At 40.0% G+C, this 22,085-nt stretch overlaps 1 protein-coding gene across 1 annotated transcript in view; it reads left to right on the forward strand.

Moving 5' to 3' along the window:
* The window catches only part of fbxl17 (F-box and leucine-rich repeat protein 17), a 230,224-nt gene extending 211,144 nt beyond the window's left edge, over positions 1 to 19,080 (forward strand). Inside the window, exons 10-11 of the mRNA XM_053326131.1 lie at positions 973 to 1,115; positions 16,731 to 19,080. Coding sequence (XP_053182106.1) covers positions 973 to 1,115; positions 16,731 to 16,868 — 281 coding nt within the window. The 3' untranslated portion in view covers positions 16,869 to 19,080. The remainder of the gene's footprint in view (positions 1 to 972; positions 1,116 to 16,730) is intronic.
* The last annotated feature ends 3,005 nt before the right edge of the window (positions 19,081 to 22,085 follow it).

Raw genomic sequence — 22,085 nt, forward strand, 5'->3', positions numbered from 1 at the left:
GCTTTCTCTGTCTTTACCCTCCACTTTTCATCTTTCTCTCATCCTTCGCTCCTCCTCCTCTTCCCTTCCCATTCTCATTAGTGATGGTTGTGAGAGAGTAGAGAACAAAGCCCAGGCCCTGCTAATCGATCACTGAGCGGCACTATCAATCGACTGGTGAAGCACAGGTCTCCTCCATCTGCTCAACAATTGACCGGTCAAAGATTGATGAGGAAGATTGTTGTGTTGTCTGTGTGTGTGTGTGTGTGTGTGTGTGTGTGTGTGTGTGTGTTAATGCAAGCGTATGTCTTTATTTGAGGTAGGTTGCATAAGATTTAATCTCATCTTGTTTTCCAGCTTCATTTTTTAATTTGAACTGTTCTCAAAAATAAATGAAGTCATTTTTTAAAGGGAAGCACGTGTGAGGTCACAGTGAGTTGTGTGTGTATGTACTATATGTATGCACACATGCTCCAAGGTAAAACAAAGCCCCTGGACACTGAGAGATATTTGTTTTTTCCGTGTATACTCTTTACCCTGGCACTATGTCTGGCAGCAGTAACCAAACACATACACACACGCAGAATTAAATCATACGCTGGCATGGAGTCACAGTTTACCCTGGCATGTTGTCTTTGCCTTTCAGCGCTGTGACTCATGCCATCACTCTAATGGATGAATCCTGCAGCAGTCTGAACAAGCATGTGAGATTTGTGTCTGTGTGAGATGCATGTGTGTGTGTGTTTCAAGCCACCCCGTGTGTATGTGTGCACATTTTAAGGTGTTGTGTAAACAATGGAATTATGTGTCACAGTTGGCCAGATGACTTGCCCCGTTTTCATCTTGAATTTCTGTGTGTCTCTGTGGGAGAACGATGCTGCCACATTTGCATGAGAAAGGTTGTCAGACTAACACCTTTTCCTATTTCTCTCCTTCCCATCTTCCACACCTCTGTTTTCTTTCCCCTCTCCGCCTTTCCTCTCACTTCCACAGCTCTGATAGCTATAGGCCAGTACAGCAGTACTATAGAGACTGTGGATGCTGGATGGTGTAAGGACATTACAGACCAGGGAGCCACACAGATCGCTCAGAGCAGCAAGTCTCTCCGCTACCTGGGCCTCATGAGATGTGACAAGGTAACAAGACTCAACCCATAATGTCTCCTGCTGTCTGGTTTCCTGTCAGTATGTACGCTATTGTATGTGTGGTTTGCATCAAAGAGATGCTTCTGGAAATGTTTTGACACATAGAAAATCCATTTTTTTGTATACTGTAAAACATTTTTAGAGACATTTGCAGTATGAGTTATTTTTGGTTACATAAAGAGTTGGTCAATTATTTGAATTGTTGATCGATAAAAAGCTAATCTGCAACAAATATGATACTGAATTATTTGTTTTAACTTTTTATTCATGTAAAATGCCCAATATTTACTGATTTAATTTTCTGCAATGTGAGAATGTATTGCTTCTTTCTGTTTTTATGTCATACTAAAGCAAATCTATTTGTGTTTTGGAACCCTGGTACACAAAATACGCATTTTGTCACCAGCTATTGGAAATATCAATTGTCAGTTTCACTTATTTTACTTAAATCATCAAAAAAAGTAATATTAATGATAATTACTATTAGTTTCCCAACTTAGTAGGCAACTTCCCTAATACAGTAGCAAAACCCCTTTTGGTGCTCTGAATGTGCTTAACATGTGTAAGTAGGTGTGTGTATGCATGTGTATGCACATGTCTAATTCACATTATTTACATTGTAAGTATAAGTAGGAAATATTAATAGTAATAATAATAATAATGATAGTGCAAACATGATATGTTTTTGATATGAATATTACAATAATACAATCATATGTAAAACTCAAATATTGCCATAAAAAGTTTTTGTTTCAGCATTACCAACACTGACTAATACTCTCAGGTATTTTAAGGGGATTATTCAGCTCAGTATAAATAGTACATATGCATTTCTGATGGTTGATGAATTTCCATCAACTTATGGTCTATATCTATTGCTCAACACATAATGCACACACATAAACATTTAGACCCATGCACACATGAACTCTCAAAAATCCCAGGTTAGGGGCAACTAGCCAATTAAAAAGTGTCCAGAGGAGAGCATGTTTAATACCTAAGCCACTACCGGCCTGTGCCATAGTATGTCTACAGTATGATGCCTATTTGAGTCAGCTGGTTGGGTGATAACAGAGGTAAAGTGACATAATGACCCCTCTCAAACCTACTTCAAGATGCCTCTGGTTCTGTGGGACAATCTTTCCAAAGTCACCCTTAAATTCTCTTCTGGCCTCTGACCCATCCAATCACCAACCTGATGGCAGCACATGTAGTTTTGATGCCATGGTAACAACCCACCCACCTCTCCAATTGGTTCAGAGGGGCTCCTACCACACAGATGCATTCACTTAGTGTGGGATCATTCAGTCTGACATGAGTGGGATGAGGGCAGACAAGGAAGGGAGAGTGAACAGCTGGCCTAACCTAGAAGCTTTAGCTTTTACAGATATTGTACAGCCTGGTGTATTATACTGTACTGGTACACAACACAGGCCATTATCCCACTGCTGGTGGGCCTCCATATGGTGAGTGTAACAGTATGTTTTAATGAGCCTTTCGTTTTCAGGTTGACTTTTGGGTTTTGGGCTGAACAAATTTAAAAGCCCCTGCTGTGCAGTAAAAAGTGAAAGTCGAAGTTGGCAGGGAAGAAAGAGAGGGAGGAGGGAAGTTGACTTATAGTTAAGGCCTTTCACCAGGTTAGGAAGTCATCATTTTTATTCCTTCATTATAAAATCAGTGATATCTGTGGATCACAGCCTTTAGCTGACCCTATGGATTTCTCTGATAAAAATGCCCACCCAGAGATCGTTAAGTGTGACATGAACATCAGTGTATCATATTTATCTATTTATACTGTAATAAAATTAAAACATATGAGGGGTCTGACAGTGACCCCATATGTAAGGTCTCAGTGATGAAGCGGTGTGCTCAATTCACATTATTGCAGACACGAATGTGTATCTATCATATTTATCTCAGAGTAATAAAGAGTAACTGCATTACATAGCAGGTGATCACTTAGATTCCATTTTCATTTAGTTCCCTCTTGCCTCGCCGACTCAGTGACCCAACAATCGATATCTACTGCCATGCTAATAAAAATCTCTTCTGGAATGACCTACATCTTTATTGGAATATCAAATTTTCTTAGTTTCTTCCCACCATATGCTTTCATGCCCCTGCCCTCCCCAACAAATTCACCCGTCCCGCTTCCCATATTTATTATATATTTCTGTGTTCAGATGTGATATTCATACTCATAATTTAGCCTGCAGGATGGAAAGATAAATAATTATTCTCCCTCTACTCTGAAGGGGGAATTTGGCAATGACACAGCTAAATAAAGCAGTAATTGGTGCTATTAGAGTTGTAATGGAGTGTGAATTGAGCGGAGAGAAGAGTTTGACAGTTTCCAAGGTCAGGTACATTATCAGCTGAATGACAGAATTAATTCACTGCATGCTTGCCCTCTTCACCCATTTCTCTGTCTTCCCCCTTTTCACGTCCTAAAATTGTGTTTAGCATTGCAAATGAGCCTGAAGCACTTGTGAGGATTGCTCTGTATGTCCTGTGTGGGAAAAGGACCAGCCCACAGCAGCCACTTCCTGTCTTTGTTGTTGTTGTTGGTAGTGTTCATTATGTTAGGGGAGAAAGGGCGTTATAGTAGATATGGTCAGTTTTAAGGAGGAGAGAGAGACAGAGAGAGAAAGGAATAGGGGTAATCCAAAGTTTGCTCAGAGGGAAACAAATAAACAGAAATAAGTTGTTATTACTGAGATCACAGTGGAAATGAGAGCTCCGGAGTGAGTTAAGGAGGTAAAAATGTGACAGGCACAGTCAGACCAGAGGAATTGTAGTTATCTACACTCAGCCCAGGGGCAAGAGTGACCATGATCTGCCTTCGCCTCACCTCCTACTCATCTCTCTCACCCCATCCACCTCTTAAACATCCTGCTCCCCCCCACTCACCTCACCCCCCACCGCCCTTCAATCAGAATATTTACGTGTTTTACCTGTGGTCATTTACCGTGGCTGACAGTCTTTTCCATAACAACTCAATTTCTTAATCAAGGTCACTCACAGAGTAATTATTGACCTTTGTTTTGCAGAGCAGATGCTTCAACCTTTTGGCCACACTGCTGCTTCACATCAATTTGTTCATTTGTTTGAGAAAAATCTGTGCAAATCAAAGTGTAGTTTTGCTAATCATATCAGTGATTTCGGAAACCAATTATAACTGGTTTGACCACTGCTTGACACAAACACCGTTATTACAGTGGTTGTAATAACATATGTTTGCAATTATGTGTATACACTTTTTCAAACTTGTTTTTACTATAGTCCGTGCATTCCATTTGGTTGTGAATATTTCTGATTTGCATTTGACATTTCAGCCTCTAGCAGTGTTTTATCATGCTTTATTTGTGTATCACAGCAGTAAAATCTGAAGGCATGTCCAATTCAATCACAGGGCGGACTAATCTCATCTCTCCACTTAATGAACTTTGGGGAAAACACAGAAGCTCTGTGTGGGATAATTCTCAATTCTACAAGGTTCACACAAAGTCTTAAATTACTTAACTTTAGATTTCTCCCAACCAGAGTATCTCGTCTTTAGGTTGACGAATCTACTATTTTTTTCCCTCATGCCTAATTTTATTTAATCCTTCAAATAATTTGTCCTTTCCTCTCTTCAACCAAGTGTTGAAAGCATAAATGACCTGCATAAAAGGTCAGCAGTATTTCTTCAGTGAAGTAGATATTTCTTATTTCAAGATAACCAGTATGAACCCTGGACTTTTCACTTGCAAGTTTTTTTTACATAACCTCACCTCATGTTTTGGATCTCTGACCATGATTAACATGAACATCTAACATTATAACAATAATGAAATAAAAGAAAATCACAAAAAGTGTGATAATTCTTTTTTTTTCTCCAACAGCCTTCATTTCCCCGGATCATATAAAACAATACAAAAGGTTAAATGCTAATTAAACACGTCAAAATTAAATCCTGTTGATAGCGCCACTTGGCCAGATGTCTCATGTCATTCTTGCAAGTCACTACTTATTTCAGCTTTATGCCCACATAATCTCTGAGCGGGTAAGGAAGAAACCCCCTGGTCCATTTTTTGTGTCATCACTTGTCACAGACCCGATGTCATATCTATTGTCATGCAAGTGCTGACAATGAAAGTCTATTTCTGATTGTATTGTTGTTTGCACTAATGACTGTATATGGGGATAGATTTTTATCATCACTGGGGATAAATATAACTCAGCAGAAGCAGGAATGCACAGACAAGAGGGGTGGAAATCCCCACCACCCCCCCCGGGCAATCGTAACCTGTTTACCCATCAACCAGCTACTGTATAAGCCACACTGAGTGTAGTTGAGGTCATTGACAGTGTATAATGTTTGTCTGCGTACCAACCATGAATGTTTGTATTGCAAAAATAAATTGTATAACTGGTTGTATACACTTAGACATAGCGTCCTGCTTTGGCAGATAGTTATTTCTTGCAAGAGCTATGTTGACAGTGTTATGGAAATATTGCAAATGTCTCAAAGTTAACATTTCCCTCACAAGGACTTTGCTTAGTTTACATTCAGGATGTGTATTTTGCAAGAATTTAGTACAAATCACTATAATATACAAAAAACTTTGTGGATCAGAAGTGACAGTATCACAGTAACAAACTGACCTCGCTGTCCAGCCCTCCATAACCTAATCTTTATCATGAATAACCTAAACCTGTCTGTCTTACAGATGTTCAGGTGACTTCTGCAGCCAATATTTGACTATTTTAAAATAAATCATGGTTTCAGTCTCTCGCTATTTCTTCCTCTCTCCCTCCCTTGCTTTTTTCCGTCTCCCTCCTCAAGGCTTCCCTCCACACTAACTGATGTGGAGTTGGGTTTCAGAGCGGGTCCTGTCAGTCTAAGACAAATACAGTCTTGTGATAACCTTGACACACAGTGCGGACAACCCAGTCAGCTCTCTGCCTCAGCAGTGCAGCTCGGCCTGTGTAAATTTGTTTGGAATTGTCAAAACACTGGAAATTTTAATGTAACAGCTTCCCTGAATGTCACAGGACTTAGAAAGTGTAGAATTCATTTAAGAACTGTTAACAGGATCCAGCTGGCTCTCCTCAAGTGGAGCAGTGTGAAGGATCGATTTCCTCCGTCACAGTTTATACAAACGTGCTTCCGTACTGTATACATTTTACTGCCAGGGAGCCAGAATTGTGTGTCCACTGCCATTTGGACTGATATGAAGAATTGTATTTTTTTTTTAATCAGTACAAACATACCTAGTTCAAGCACAGATCTGTGTGAAGTCTATTTGATTGTCAGAATATTTTCTTATTTAGTTTCTCCTTTCATTAGCTGAGCCATAAACGGTCTCAGTAGTATGGAATGTGTGCATTTGTCCCCCTGACGTTTTTCTTTCTTCCCTTTTCCCTTCCCCTTCCATGTCTGACTGAAGGATTTTCTTTGTGTCCCAGTGTGTTTATACGTGCTCAAATGCAACATGTCTGTGTGTATCAGTGTGTGTTCTCAGAGAGGAATTTATGTTATTTGCTGTTAACACGGCTCATAATGGGGCATTGAAATCAGAACCCCTCCAGGCCTGTGCAAATGGCGTTCTCCGCCTGCCTCAAATGATTACGCCCTTGCCCTCTGGGCCAAACGTCCCTGTTCTGCAAGGGGAAAGAATGCGATTGATCCAGACTCACCCAAAAATAATCAAATCAATTCATTTCGTCTTCTTGCAGCTCTAACTCTGTTGCAATCTTTGAAGTATTCAGCTAAAAGACTCAAGGAAAAATTGCCTTAATCTTCTGAAAAACTGATCATTTTTGCTCAGCAGTGCGTGTCTCTGAAAAGTCCACTTCCCCAGTTAGTCTACAGTTAAATGTTTGGTCTTCGCGGTGGGAGGAATTCATCTCTGTACACTTCCATAAACACAATACAACATTATTTATTAATCTAGGCTATGCCTTTGAATGGTGAATTTTAGTGTATTGGCGTCAGCTAAAATGATAGCGATGTAGTTACAACATTCTGCTCATTGGACTGGGCAGACACTGAGACACACAAACACACCAATCTCACACAAATGCACCAAATGCCTATATTGTATCATTTATAGCTCTTCTGGTGTGTCCAATTACAGCGGCAGGGATCCAGCAGAGAGATTTATTGATATTCGTAGAATCTCACTGTACCGCCCAGGACTGTACATTGTAACTCATTACTTCTTATCTTGACACTGTTTTCATATGTCTTCTATGTATGTGTTAAGTTGCTGTTTTCAATAATAGGCCCTTCTAGCTACTCTGTGCACATTTAGAGCCTTCATCCTCTGTTGATGTATCACTTTGGGGATTTTGATCTTATTCAGCCTCAATGGAATGTTTTCTTTAGAAACGTTTTCACAGCTTGCACATACAGTGTGTACCTCTCTTCTCTTCTCCTCTCATCCTCTTTCTTCCCCTCATTCTGTTAACTTTTCCTTTCTACTCTCCTCCTTTCCACACCAATCCTTTACCCCCCCCCCCCCCCCCCCCCCCCCCCACACACACACACATCTTTTCCACTACTTCTTAGAGTGAAAATAAATGGGCAATCCAGGTTGTGAAACAAAGAGGGAAGCAAACTCATATAGTCAGCATGAAAATAATGACACTGACTGCTACCAGCCCCTTACGTTGTCAGCTGGTGGAGAGGGTAAAAGTTATCATAGTAATGGGGGAGAGGGTGGCCTTAAGGGGGGAAAAAAAAACAAATGACAAAAATCAAGAGAAAATAAAGTAAAATTAGATAGAGAGAAACAACAGAGTAGGGGCTGGCTATTCCTTTTGAAAATGGCCCCCATTGGTTTTGTGTAAGCAATTTCGAAGTGAGCTCCCATTACCTGAACTGGGGTGGCGCAGTGTTTAGGGAACAGGTATGAGCACTGCTGCACCCTCAAATGGAGCAGGCAGACAGACCTTGTTAAGAGAACAGACATCCCAATCAATATGGTTGTTCCACTGGTGCATCCAGCTGCTGGGGACTATACACAGATAGGCACGGCACAGCAATTTGCAGGCATAAACAAGGACCTAATTGTTCAGAGCTTGGAGGTTTGGAGTGACGAAAACAAAGATGAAGTATTGCGAAGAGTTAGGAGGCATTTTAACTCTCGTTTAGGAAATGAGAGTTTGGGAGTTCAGCAAAACTTTCTTTAATGATGATGTTGTGGTGAGCGGCAGGAATCCTTCGTTTAAAAGCTTCTAAGTGAAGAGAATTAGGAGGAAAAGGAGCGCATGCGCAGCATCAAGTATAAGATGGGCAGGTCCTCAGGTTCCTATTTTCCAGGCTTTGGTTGGACTTGAATGTTCAAAGTCGAGAAAGTAGTTTGAAAGAGTCATTTGCCATTTGTGATTTTCAGTGTAATCTTGGAGTCTCATCCCGCACAGAAGAGCTGTATTGATTGGTGGTCTTAACTGAAGCTGCCTCCTGATCATCCCTTCATCTTGTTTCTAAAGGGCAGGAGCAAGGGACAGCAAAAGAGAGAGGGTGAAATAAAGTAACACACAGGCAGAGTTCACCAGGTGTCTGAAAGGAATCTCAGAATTGCCCTTCAACTAAAATCTACCAGACACACGCACATAAACCTGACCTCACCTGACTCACGTACACACTCATGCATTTCTTTGCCTTCGGTCTACTTCGCCCTCACTGTGTTTTTACCATGCTTCCTGCTTTTTGTCTATCATGTTTCTCCTTCCCTCAGCCTCCTCTAGGCAAGGACAGCCAAGGTTGTTTCATATTTTGGATTCTGCTCACATCTTTTGTTCATTCAATTAGTTCATTCAAGTTGCCCCCCTGTCTTGTCTTTCAGCCTACCCCCTTTTCTCCTCCTTCTGCTCCTCTTCTTCCTCCATCATCCAGTGCTGTTTACTCATCACAACTGAGGTCAACATAATCTCATGGAGTCATGGGCAGACAGTAGACAAGACTCAGTGTGGCCTAGATATTCACACTTGCCAATAACTAACGTTTGGCTCAATATGTTTTCCCACTCGCAGACATTGAGGGAGACAGTCATTGGTTGCAGTTCATTTTAGCCTACAGGGCAGTGTATGTATGACTGTGTTGGTGATGAATTAGCCATTTAATGCTAATGACAGTGTAGCTCTCCACAGTGAATGCTATGTCTGTACAAATTTAATATATCTCAAGGAGCTTTGGCAATTTTGGAGGGGATGTTTTGCTGTTATACAGAATAAATGCACATCTGAATAGCCTTGCAGAAAATGATCCAATTAACATTTGAGATAAATAACAATTTTCACCAAAAATTCAGACAATAAAGACACAAATGATTCTCATGTTGTCAAGATGTGAATAGAATATGAGCTAGAATTTGTGCATACCATGATTTTCATGTAGCTTTTTAATACAGGGGAGCTTGACTTTAATTGCAGAATTATTATTCAGAATGAACTCATAATTCAGAATAATCACTCTAGGTGGTGTCCACATGTTTGGTTCTCAAATGGAATCACTGAATATGGCTCACTGCTTTGTTGTAACTTTGACCGGTCTACAAATGTAATCCAAGCTCTCTTCGCTCTGAGGAGTCTCTATGAATTTTGTATCATGGTGTTCTTTGTGAGGACAGGGTCATGCTGTCCTTGTTCTTTATTTATTCTGAAGAACAAGGGAGTCATGCGAGGCAAAAATTAAACACAGTAGCTCTGTTGTGATTATCTTTAAGGAATTCTGCTTGTGTCTGACCTCAGTAAGCTGCTGTGGAATTTGTTCCTACAGTTTCTGGAGGTGTGTGTGTGTATGTGTATGTGTGTGTGTCTGTATTCACTGCACTACATGATGCTGCTTGCCATTTAATAAGGTAGAGGTCGTCCTAGTTTATAGAACATTGAAAAGATTGGTTATTATCTTATTGTGCTCCCAGTGAAACTAGCCCTTGTGCTAAAAACATACCTCACCTCTCTTTCTTTCTTGTGTTTCCTGTCTCTATCTGTGTGATTTTTTGACATCAATTTAAATACTGTACATAAAAAGTTACATCTATATATACAATCTTTACCTCTACAACAATTTAATATTTATTCGTCAATAAGTTCATAGAGCAAAAGTGGAGGCCCTTATTGGTCCAAAACTGTGGACCCAATTAGAAACAGATCCAACAAACCCAACAAACCCAACCTGCCTAAAAAAAAAATACAATCAAAATAATAATGTGCCAATATTACCCAGACCTGACTGAATAGAATTTGAACCTGACCGTTATTAAATGCTGGGTTTTGGTTACTATTGTATGGACATGTCAGAACCTTTATCTTAGAGCGCTGTATCCTTAGTTTTATTGGATGGTAAAAATCAACAATAAAAATAATTGTTAGTTGTGGCCCTACATCAAAGTATTATTTCATGCAATCATGAGATAAAATCATGTTTTACTGTTACAGCACTTCAAGTGAAGTATGATTTCCAAAAGGGGGAAGGTTTTGTGTGATTGCAGCCAAAACATTCAATCTTATTTGAGGCTTTTTAGTTCTCTGCGTCATCACGGCACCTCTTATTTAAATTAGTCTAATTTTGGTTTCAGTTAATAAAGCTGCAGTGTATCACCATTATTTTTTCTAGTCCGAGACTAACAAATAAATTGTGTAAAGCCTCTTGAGTTATGGAATGTTTTCCTCCAGCCTGCAGAGATAAGAAAGCCAGCATAGAAAGAGGGATTGGGCTGAGCCGCAAACACATTCCTTTAGTTACCTTTGTCACGCGTGATGGAGTGTAGGGTTTACAAACCTGGCCTCCAGAACCTCTTTCTCTGACCCTGTTCAGTTGAGCCCCCATTCCTGTGTCCGTGTGTGTGTGTGTGTATGCGTGTATGCACTGACACCCTGCTTTTCTGCTGTTGTCTGATATTGTGCAGGGATAAGGGTGCGTGAGCGGTACCAGACCTTAGTTGTCGCAAGCAGTGCCTGACCTGGTTTTTAAAAGCACATTCAGAGCCATGCACTATGAGGGTCCCTTAGCTTTCTGAGACAAAATCCAAATGTTTGAGCTCAGGCTTTTGTTGGTAAAGAGTTGTCTATTCCTTAAGCTTCCCAGTCAATGCATTGATAGCTCATTTAGGAATATTGAATCCTTTGCAATAAGTTTGTGGTGACCTCTTTTCCATATACAGTACTTCTGAAACTCTCCGCTTTGTTAGCCTCCCTCTTTTCCATCTACTCCTCCCTCTCTCCTTCCTCTCCTTCTTATCAGAGACAGAGAACTATCTTTCAGTTGTCCAGACACTCGTTTAGAAACTTTACAACTGGTACTTTTCCTCGGAGCAGTTTGAAGAAGACTATAAATCTGGCTTGTTTCTTTAAGCTGCCTTTTACAAAGATCTGATGCACTGCATTCTTCTGCTGCCTAAACAGGCTTTTTAAACATTTACCCCAAATGTATTTACTGGTTGACAGATACACTCTCTTCATGCAAGTAGACAGGGAACGGGGGTATTTGTCTCTCTTTATGGGCCTGGGACTAGCAATGGCTGCCACATGACCCAAGGAAATGGGGTGAAATAGAAAGAAGTAATCCTGCAGACCCATACTGAATTTAATGAAAACACAGAGGAGTAAGGAGAGATATGAACATTTGTATTTGGATAAAATAAAACCAAAACACATTATTTGTCACTTAAAATAAACCACTGATTATCTTTGTTTTCTGATATCTGCATGCACATTGAAAAAAACAATATCTGTACTCAGTGGGTAAGATATATTAAGAAAAAAGGAGGCCATATTTTTTTTTTTAGCTCTCTTATTTCCTAAACTCTCTGCTTATTCCATTTCCCTCCCTTGATTGCTAGGAGCACTCAGAGGGTGTTCTCATCACACCAGTCTAATATGATATGCATCTTCGTGTTTGTGTATCTGATTATCGATTTACGACCCTCTTTTTCTTTTTTCCACTGAGAATGTAAGCTGCTGCTACATTAGACATCTTTACGACGTGTTTTACTGTGCTGCTTACTAGGGGAAGGCTCAGCTTTTGCGGTAAATGTATATTTTACGTGGTGATAGAGTGCATTTGCATCAGCGGATCAGCCTTAAAGAAAGGCTTACTGTTAAGAAAGAGAGAGCAGAGGTCAGTTGGGGAGCTCGCTGTCCATTATCCTCAGTCGTCATATGTTAAAGTCGAGGAGCAGTTGTCAACAGGCGCACACGCAGACTCATAAAACTAGTCACATTTACTATACAGCATGTTCAAATAAAAGGTGCTTTTTGCTGAACAGCATATCAGACATGCATCTTTTTGTTTTCCACTCTTCCCTTTCTTGCCTTCTTGTAAACCCTGACAACACCACATTACCCGTCAGCATGCATTACACTGCACTTAGATCTACAGGGCAGCATCTTTGAAGTTAAAATGGGGGAAAATATCATAAGTATAGGCCTCACTCCAGATAGATGTGGCTGCGCTCCCGGATGCTTCTCAAAGATTAGAATCATCAGTGAGTAGCGATCTGCTCTATCTTATGGCAGTACAGTACAGTACACTACACTGGATCAGGGCTATATGGGGTAAAAGAAAAGAAAAAAATCCCCACCAAAGCCATACATCTAAAGCACCATCGCAGTCACCAGAGGCCCCAGTGCTTTCCGATAGCATTTTCCAAGCTTATGTTGCCAAGCAACAAAATATCATTAAGCACAGTTTTGCCCAGTAACAAAATTTCATTCTAGGAAATGAAAAAACAAAAAACAGCTGAATCATTGGTCTGAAGAAGTCAGTGGCACAACTGTTGTAACCAGAGGACTTCTCCCCCTGCCAGCGCTTTACCCGCAGCATTTGGTCTGACCTTCATGTCTAACATCAGCTCTGAGCTGCAAATACCAAGCAGGTGTGGTGATGTCATCACAGCTCGTTCAACATACCACAGAGCCATGGAAAGGGCACACTGCCTTGTTCTGGAGAGCAACTTTAGCAGTGAAGTCACTAGAAGAGGGTTTCTTTTACAGGATTTGGTTGGGCTTTCTTTCATTTTTTCTTTTTTTTGTAGACCTGAAAAGACTTACAGTAACTCTCGCTGTCAGTCTAGCGCTGGAAGAGAGTTAATGGGCGCAATGAGGTATAAATGCTTCTGTCAACTGATTTTCTGTCCAAGATTTTCTGTCCAAGAGCAAGAAGTTGTTTTAAAAATGAACACAGCCATATGTCATTCCAAGATGGCAATTAGATCCAATAAATCTTAAACCAGGTACAGCAAGTTTCCAGGGTTGTGTTGTAGGTATTTAAAATGTGTCCACGGCACAGATTTGATTGTTTGATAGTGAAATCATTTTTTTCTTCAATCTTGATTGTTTTTTTATTCTGATATTTGAATTGCAATCATGAAGTGCCTGTTTCTATGTGACAGTAATTACATTTTAAAACTTCTAACAACTTGAAAAGACTCACATGCAGTATTATCAACAAGTGCAGCAGAGGTCAGTGCTAAAGTTAGTCTATTCATGATTTCCATCAAAGGGATCTTGTTGCAACTCAAATATTTAGTGTTTCTGTAACCAGCAATTAGAAAATGATTCAGAGTTTTGATTGGGAGCTATTTTGTGTGTGCCGTGTTTGCTCAGCGAGTGGAGCTGCACTAAATTAGCATTAATGAATGTTATGGCCTCCCATCAGTTTGACAGGTCTATTCTTTAGATCAGTTTTAATTGTAATTAAGCCCTGATTAACAAGCTGGGGGATGTTTCATTCTCTTTTCAAGACTATAGTATAATATGTTATGAAGGCAATCAGGGGTTTGTCATTTTATCTGCTAATGAGGCTCAGCCATATGTCATAACAAACTGAACTTCTCTCTGGTAATACTGTAGCAGGCACTTCAGGCCTCGCTTCAGCTGCTCTTCTGCTTCTGCTTTGGTCCTCTTTAAAGACAACATGTGGTCAACTTTGTTGGAAAATCACAGGTGTCTGTCTGGAGGAGAAGAAAAACAGGTGTGAAGTCACTCCTATGCTTTACAGGTTAAAACACCATGAACCACAACATCCCTGGTTCTAATCCCAATGATTCAAAACCTTTCTTCTCTGGAAAGAAGGGGATGCATTAATACTTTATTCTGAGAACAACTGTGTTTTTATTGAAATCTTCTTAATTTGTTGCCTTTGCAAGGATTTATTAAACCTTCTGGCACAATTGGTGAGTCTTGTAAAGTCGGGAAGAAAAAAAAACACAGCGATCCACAGCTCTGAGTTGGATTATATCCTCTTCAGTGAGCCTTTTTGTGAGTAAACTTTTAAGATAAAACATCCAAATGGTTTTACTTCAAACTACTGATAACATTACTGCTTCACTTGTTGCCTATGATCTTCTCAGTACAATAGGGAATGTGGTGGTGTGTCTTGTTAAGCTGTCTGGCAGTTTGAATACTCACATTATGTAATTATAATAATAAGAATTCTGTAATACATTATTCTTTAAGGCAATATCCTGAAACATGTTGTTATTAATGCATCAGCTTTACTGATGAATAATTGATCACTGAAAGCAATGCTGGAATTTTCTCATTTTCACCGCTACCCACTGATTCAGTTCACCTTGCCAGCGGTTGAAGTGTTAGAATAATATTTCATATTAAAAACTCTTCCACCGGGCTGTGTTGTCTTTTCTTCAACTCTGAGTGGAGGGAGATCTAAGACAGGACTGCTTTTTGGCATTTATTCTCAAGATGTCGACTGATCGGAAAAACAAAAAACAGATGAAAATGAGAACGGCTTTTGACCCTGTGGTCTTGATTTTGTTTTATTTTTCCCGTATCGAAGGTATCCTAAAAGAGTCTGTTAAGCCTCTGTGTGTTGGCGTCAAGCACCCCAACTCCAGCTTGCAGTTTATTCTTTGGCAATCAAAGGGAAAGCTAACAGGCTCTGTTGTTGCCTTTTAGTCTTATTGGATTCACTTGTGCGGTGCAGAGTTTCCACCTTCTTTGTGAGACCCAAGAGGCATCGATGGTCGGTTCGCTCGAGCACAATTATTCTCTCATTCTGATGGTTTTATCCTGACCAAGTCTTTCTGCCTTCCCATTTGTTTTCTCAATTTGTGTTCTTGACAATGAGTTGCTGATATCCAGTAATTAAAGAAACTGTGTGCAGTGAAGAGAGATGAGTAAGAATATTACAACCAAAACAGATCATAACCTCGGCAAGAGCCAAGGGCTTACAATTAGAGATACATTGATGCAGTTTTTCTGTTCCAATCCAACTCTGATACTTGAATTTGGATATCTGCTGATGCTGATACTGATACCGCTACCGATACCAGAGCTCTTTGTTTCTGAATATTATTATTTGTAAGTTTACAAGTTGTAAGGTCCTGAATTCGACCCATTCTCCTCTGGTCACCCTACATGCAAGATAAAGGGAACTTGACTTGGGTCTTGAGGAGGTGTGGCATTTATATACTGAAAATAGCATAGACCGTATACACATTGCACTGCTATGTTCACAGCTATACTGCTAACTTCATACTCTCTGCTCCAGTCTATCTTACAGGGGCTACACTGCTTGTATAATGCTATGGAATGTGTATCGTAACATCAGTCCAGTGTTTGATTTCTGAATTAAGATCGAATCGGTCCCAACTATGTTTACAATGCAAGACTTTTCTTCCAGAAAACAGAGCAACCAAGAGGCAATGAGCCCAGGGAAAACACATGTGTAACACTTTGTCACTCTTTTGGCAACAACGGATAACTGTGTGCTCAACATGTGTTTGAGTGTTTATACATCATTTCCCCTGGAAAGTGTCATGCTCATGGGTGAGCGGGGGTAGGTTCTGGGTGGGTTGCGGTTAACCCCTCAAGGTCTCCAGGGTTACTCTGCCTCTGTTCTTTGTCAGATTCTCAAGTTTTCTCACTCTTGGCTCTCAGTGATAGCCTGACAAAGTGTTAGACTGGCACATAAGTGTGGGAGTGGGTATTAGCTGCTTGTCTTTCTCATCCTCTGAGAATATGAAGGCCTCATTAGCCCAGTGAGCTCAGCTGGCTTCTGGTGCTAAACCCTTTGAGACTTTTAAGGTGTGCGTGTGCGTGTGTGTGCGTGTGCGTGTGCGTGTGTGTGCGTGCGTGTGTGTGTGTGTGTGTGTGTGTGTGTGTGTGCGCACATATACTGTATCTTAAGAATCACCCATATTAGTCATATTATTAGTTCATTGCCATTTTTACAGTGAATTTGTTGACAGACACACTCAATAGCTCAATCTATGTTGATTAACTTAAGGCATTATGGTGACGGTAGGCAGATTTTTAAATGACTCCTTTTAAGATAAGTCATTTGAAAATTTATATTTTTTTAGACCTAAAGCAATATCTTTACTATATTTATATAATATTAAACGGATTGCCTCTTTTTGCTATATTTACCCAGGAGTCTCTGGAAATGAGCACTTACACAAATCATGCCAGTTTGTTAATGTAGAGTTGGACTAGGCATTACCAACATTATTAATCTCTCACCTATCTAAAAAACTCTTTTTGTGAAATCCATCAATATTTGAAAACATAATTATCATCACATTTGCTGTCTTTGATGTAAATCTGGCCATTATGTTGACACACTATCTTTGTATATGTGCGTGTTTGCAGGTGAACGAGGAGACGGTGGAGCGACTGGTGGTCCAGTACCCTCACATTGTGTTCAGCACAGTGATGCAGGACTGCAAGAGAACCCTGGAGAGAGCTTATCAAATGGGCTGGAGCCCCAACACATCAAATACTTCGTAGCTACCGCTGGATCACACACACGCACAGACACCTACAGATACACACACACACACACACACACACACACGCACACACACACAGCTCCACCAAGGCCCATTTTGTGTACAGACACTCATACACAATATTTGCAGCTCAGTCATATTTCCTTCTCATTCACAGTTCAAACATGCATGTGAACATGTAGCTCCACACAAACACACACACACACACACACACATAAATGCACACACAAACAGATAAAGGTCCAGTCCATCAACTGTTTCATTTGAAACAAATCTCCCATTTCAATAATTTAGCTAGAATACGGGCCTAATTAAGAGAGACTTGATACACCTACCAGCCACAGGTTACTTTCAACATTTCTGAATCGTCCTCATCATCATCGGCTATTATGTCAACATCCGGGAATATACTGAATTTTTTTCCAGACAGAGTTGTTTTTAGTGGAAAACCACGCTCTGACAACGGTTATTTCATAACAACTGTAGGAGTGTTACTTTGTTGATAGTATGAATATGAAACTTCATTCATTCAAAGTCCTCCACCTCATCTCAGATTTAGTGGAGGTAAAGTGTAAATGAGGAAGGTGGCGGTATGGTCTAGAACATATGAAAAATATCTAAACAAACACTTCATTATGTCAAAGACTTTCAGTGATGGTCAGATCAGAATGAATGAAAATACTTTAAAAAAGGTTTCTTGCCCCAACTGGAACAAATCTTCCAGAGCACTGCGCCTGTGTCAGCCCACTGTGGTGTTTACTTCCTCCAAACTGAACTCAACTGCCACAGTGAGATCGCACAAGACTGAGCAAAAGATCTGCACCTGGGGAGACGACAGCACACCACTTCAGGGGCTGCAAGGGGCTTCAATGGGCTGCAAGGGGCTTCAAGACCACACATGAGGCATATTGAGAAATCGGTGATGTTTATTTTTACTTTAAAGTTATACTTTCTTGGATGTCCAGTGCAGTGTTAAAGGAATTTGTGGACTCATACATGTTGAGATTGTTGACAAGGCTCAATTTGAAGGATAGCGTTCTTTGCTGTGACTTAATATGCACATTGTCATGGTACAGATGAAAGATTCAGGCCAGAATAAAACCCAGCCCCCTGAAAAATGTATGGCAGAAAATAGCATTTATTATTTCTCAAAAGCTGCATGTTTAAATTGAGATGCTCATCTTATTTTTTCAGCTTAAGAGTTACTCTCTACATATGATTAGAAGTAGAAATTCACATCTGTTTGACTTTGGAACCATGCTATTGTTTTTGGTGCCATGCATAGATTTAGGGTTGACTGAGCATCTCCTTGAGCCATCACAGAATGACGTTAAACCATGCTTGAAACAGAAGTTGCCTTTACCTAAAAACCTGGGGTCATATTATGAGAATATTAACCACAACCACCATGATGACAGTTACGAGGAAACAATGCCTTAAGTGGTTAGTGGGTAAATGCCATCCAGTGAGCAACCTGCAATTGACCCAGAATTTAAGAAATGTTTATCTTCTCTGAGTTTATCAAAAACCATATTCCCATTATTTGATCTGATATATATATACATTTATATGTATCTCAAAACCTAGAATTAGCTATGTAAATCCCACACAGTATTTTTATATATATATAAATACTGTGTGGGATTTACTTAGCCAATTCTTGGTTTTGAGCATATACAGTACTTGTAACATTAGCTATGTAGCAATGCAATGAGGGATTTATCTTTCTTAGTGGTGTAGGATGTAAAGAAAAAACACTGGCTAGGGTGTATGATGAGGTCCAGTAGAAGTTGGTAGGGGGGAGTTCATCATTTTTCATCTATTCTGTAGAAACTCAGTAGTGTACAGTTGAAAATGCAAATAACCAGGGTATTTTTCTACCATGTGAACCAGCTCTGGGCTCAGCCTCTACACAAACTGTCACTCAGATATGAACAATTACTTACTGAGCTTAGGGTTTGAGTATAACTGTAAGCTTTCTACAGCAGATTTCAGATAATTAAAAACACATTCATTTTACCCATGTCAGGATTTGTAGACTTAATGGATGGAGTTTCTCCCTCAGCCTGTTTTTTGTTCTGTTTCTGTTCTTTTGTAATCCCCATACGCACTTTCTCCTCTGCTAGATGTTGACACTTGATTCCTGATTTGTTAAGGCAACCGTAAATGACTGGATTTACATAAAGATGAATAAAACACTACTACTTCAAGCTTTTTTTTCTCTTTTCCTTTTGTATGTGCACAATTGAGGCAGAAGAAGAATATTCAGAATGACAGTGAAATACTTTTCTGCTCATTTTACACCATCTGTGGACTGCTTAAACTTTTTTTTTTCCTGCAGGTTTTTCCAGACTTTTTAGTACATCAATTACATCAACACAGAGACTGTAAAGAATATACTGGTAGAAATGGTAACATTTTGATTTCTCAGGTAAAAAGCAAATAAGTACACCAGCACGTTTCCATTGCAACCAAAGTCCTTGGAATGCGCAAATATGACACATCGAAGCCTTTGTATTGTTAGAAATAAAGATGTTTTCCACAGATACCCATGCATTGATAATGTGTTTTCTGTTGAACATGACACAATATTCAACCTGCATTTCTATTAAAGGGAAAGTGAGTTTACACATCTAAGGTCTTGAGGACATGCATACAGTATGAGAAAAAGTTGTATAAAGCCTTTGTGGCTCCAGAGAGAGCTGCGGGAAGTCTAATAAATTGCATCATGTCGGTCGGTTGGGGCTGAAGACAACAAGTTTGAAAATGCAAAAGAATCAGTGGGGGTGGAGTTAAACAGAATGGAGGTTACCAAAACTTCCACTCCTCATCTCTGCTTCAGGTTTGTGGCATCATGCATGCAAATACCCAACTGAACTGTTGGCTATCAAGTTGCCTTGTAGGTAATGTAGGAACCAGGTTGTTAAACATGGGTTCCTGGTCCTGCTGCATCGATTTAGATCCTTCCATGGGCCTGGAAATGTTATAGAAGTGCCACACTAAATCGGTGGTGTACTCCTTTAAGCTACACTTATTTCAAGGTCAGAACTGTTGTCAGAATCACAGGAGCTCCACATCTGAGACAAAATGAGGAGGCATCAGCTTGCTTCCCAGCTTGGCAGCAAAAGCCTCAAAGCGCTAAATCGCTGTCACTCAATATGTCGCCAGTCTTTGACAATATTGTCCCTTTCAAGTGCCTATTTTACTGTTCAATGTGTTTGTGTTGTTTCATGTCTGGCGATCAAACAAGGCAGATAGCATCAAACAGGATGCGAAGGCTGGTTCTTCCCAGATAGATTCTTTGTGTTGTCAACCCAATTTGTGTCAACGCAAGGTGCAATTCACTTGAGTCACAGCTAAAGAATTATTTTCTAATCTTAATAAAAGCATCGGGAGCTCTGTTTTTATCAGCAGGTTTCTGTTTATTTTCTCTCAAGTACAGAGGTATGAAATGCCTGGAACAAACACAGGTATACTGTACATACCTAAATACAACACACTTATAAATATATAGTAAACTTAAAAACATATATATATATCTAACATGCAGTGATCAGTGAGAAGTGTGTTCTCATGTATTAATAGTATATCTCTTATGTCCAGTTACAGTCACCCTGCAACTACTACTTGTGAATCATCTCATTTTAAAGTTTTTCTCAGACCTTGTCAGTAATGTGTCTTTTCAGTCATTTGTGTTATAAAACTATTTTCTGGTTTTGTATCAGATTGCATTCTATTGAAAAGTTTCAGTTGTAGAGTTATGGGCTATTGTGTTGAAGTCGCAGCAGATTACACAGGTGTTCATTATATTGTGTCCTCTAACTGTTTGTACAAACCCACTTACAACAGTGAAATAGAAACTGAACAGATAGTAAATAAAATATAACAGTTGAAAAGCTGTGAGTCACTTGATTTTCTGAAAGGGCTTTCCTAGCATTAACACAGGAAAAAAATATTATATATGTGTTATGTGTCTTCACCATTAGGCCACACAGGATGTTCTGGAACATGATTTGGTATCTCTGTAACTAGTGAACTGTCATCAGTCCATGAAAAGTTTTTACCTGTCCAGCTGCCGATGCTCTCTTGTGAAGTTTTCTCTTTCCCCAGCTGATGTCTGGACAAAGTAGGTCTGACCTGGAAGCCCTTGAGGGACTTCAAGGGCGATTTCTTTAGACACCTGCAGGGTTGTCTGTGGTATCAGCCACACTTACTGTCTCGTTCCTCCTCTCCTCTGTGCTCTCTTTCTTGAGAGTTGACGCCTTGTTTTCTGACCTCTTTCATTAACTGTCCATGAGATATAAAAGCTTGCTGTAAATGTTTTTATGTGTGTTTGACACATTTAATGAAGTTTAGCACATTTAATGAAGAGACAAGTGAACCAGGTGCTGCCAGTGAGGTTCACAAGGCTCTGTCCCTCACTGAAAAGGTGACCAGTGTTGCTTCTCCGCAAAGAAAAATCCTGGCTTATACTTCACTGGCCATGATAATCAGAGGCATTAATAATTTGGCCTTTGGCTTGGTCTCTTCTGCAGTTATTGAATGCCTTCACATTTGAGAATGACAGGTTTTTTATATATCTTGGCTACAAATGAGCTGATCTCCTTGCACCTCGCTCTCATTTCTCTCCTGGGTAAATTATGTAGCTTGCTGAATTTTACTGCTGCCAATTAGCGCCTTTGCGAATGTGAGTGTATGCCATGGATTCTCCTGTTGATTGAGGTGGATTCCATCAATGGCTTACACTCCTCGGACTTCTGCAATATTCATCAAGGTGGAAGAAGGCGTTCGGGCGGCACTTGAATGAGTGACTGCCCCCCGGAAAGGAAAAGGCTGTGCAGGGCACAGCAGAATAGCAATAGAGAGCAGTAATTAAACTTGGTAAATATTCATGTGGTCATTACATTTTTAATGAGTTGCTGATAAGAATTGGCGCTGACCATACAAGACATTTGTCATGTCAGACCTGCAAGGACGTTAGTCTAGTCTTCCCAGTAAATTAGTATTTTTCAAGACCTAATCATAGCTGACATTGACGAATGTCTTTGACTGAAAAGGTAGGGGCTCCTTTGAACTTTCTCACAAGAATTGATGCAAAGCATATAGTCACAATGAATGCTGTCTTTGGAAATATGGCAGTGCACCCTCCACAAGCTTTAGGTGTATAGTCACGTACTAAGTATGTCAGAGCCTGTTTGTAACGCATCAGAATCTT

Source organism: Scomber japonicus, chromosome 9 (assembly GCF_027409825.1).
Source record: "Scomber japonicus isolate fScoJap1 chromosome 9, fScoJap1.pri, whole genome shotgun sequence".
Classification (NCBI taxonomy): Eukaryota; Metazoa; Chordata; class Actinopteri; order Scombriformes; family Scombridae; genus Scomber; species Scomber japonicus.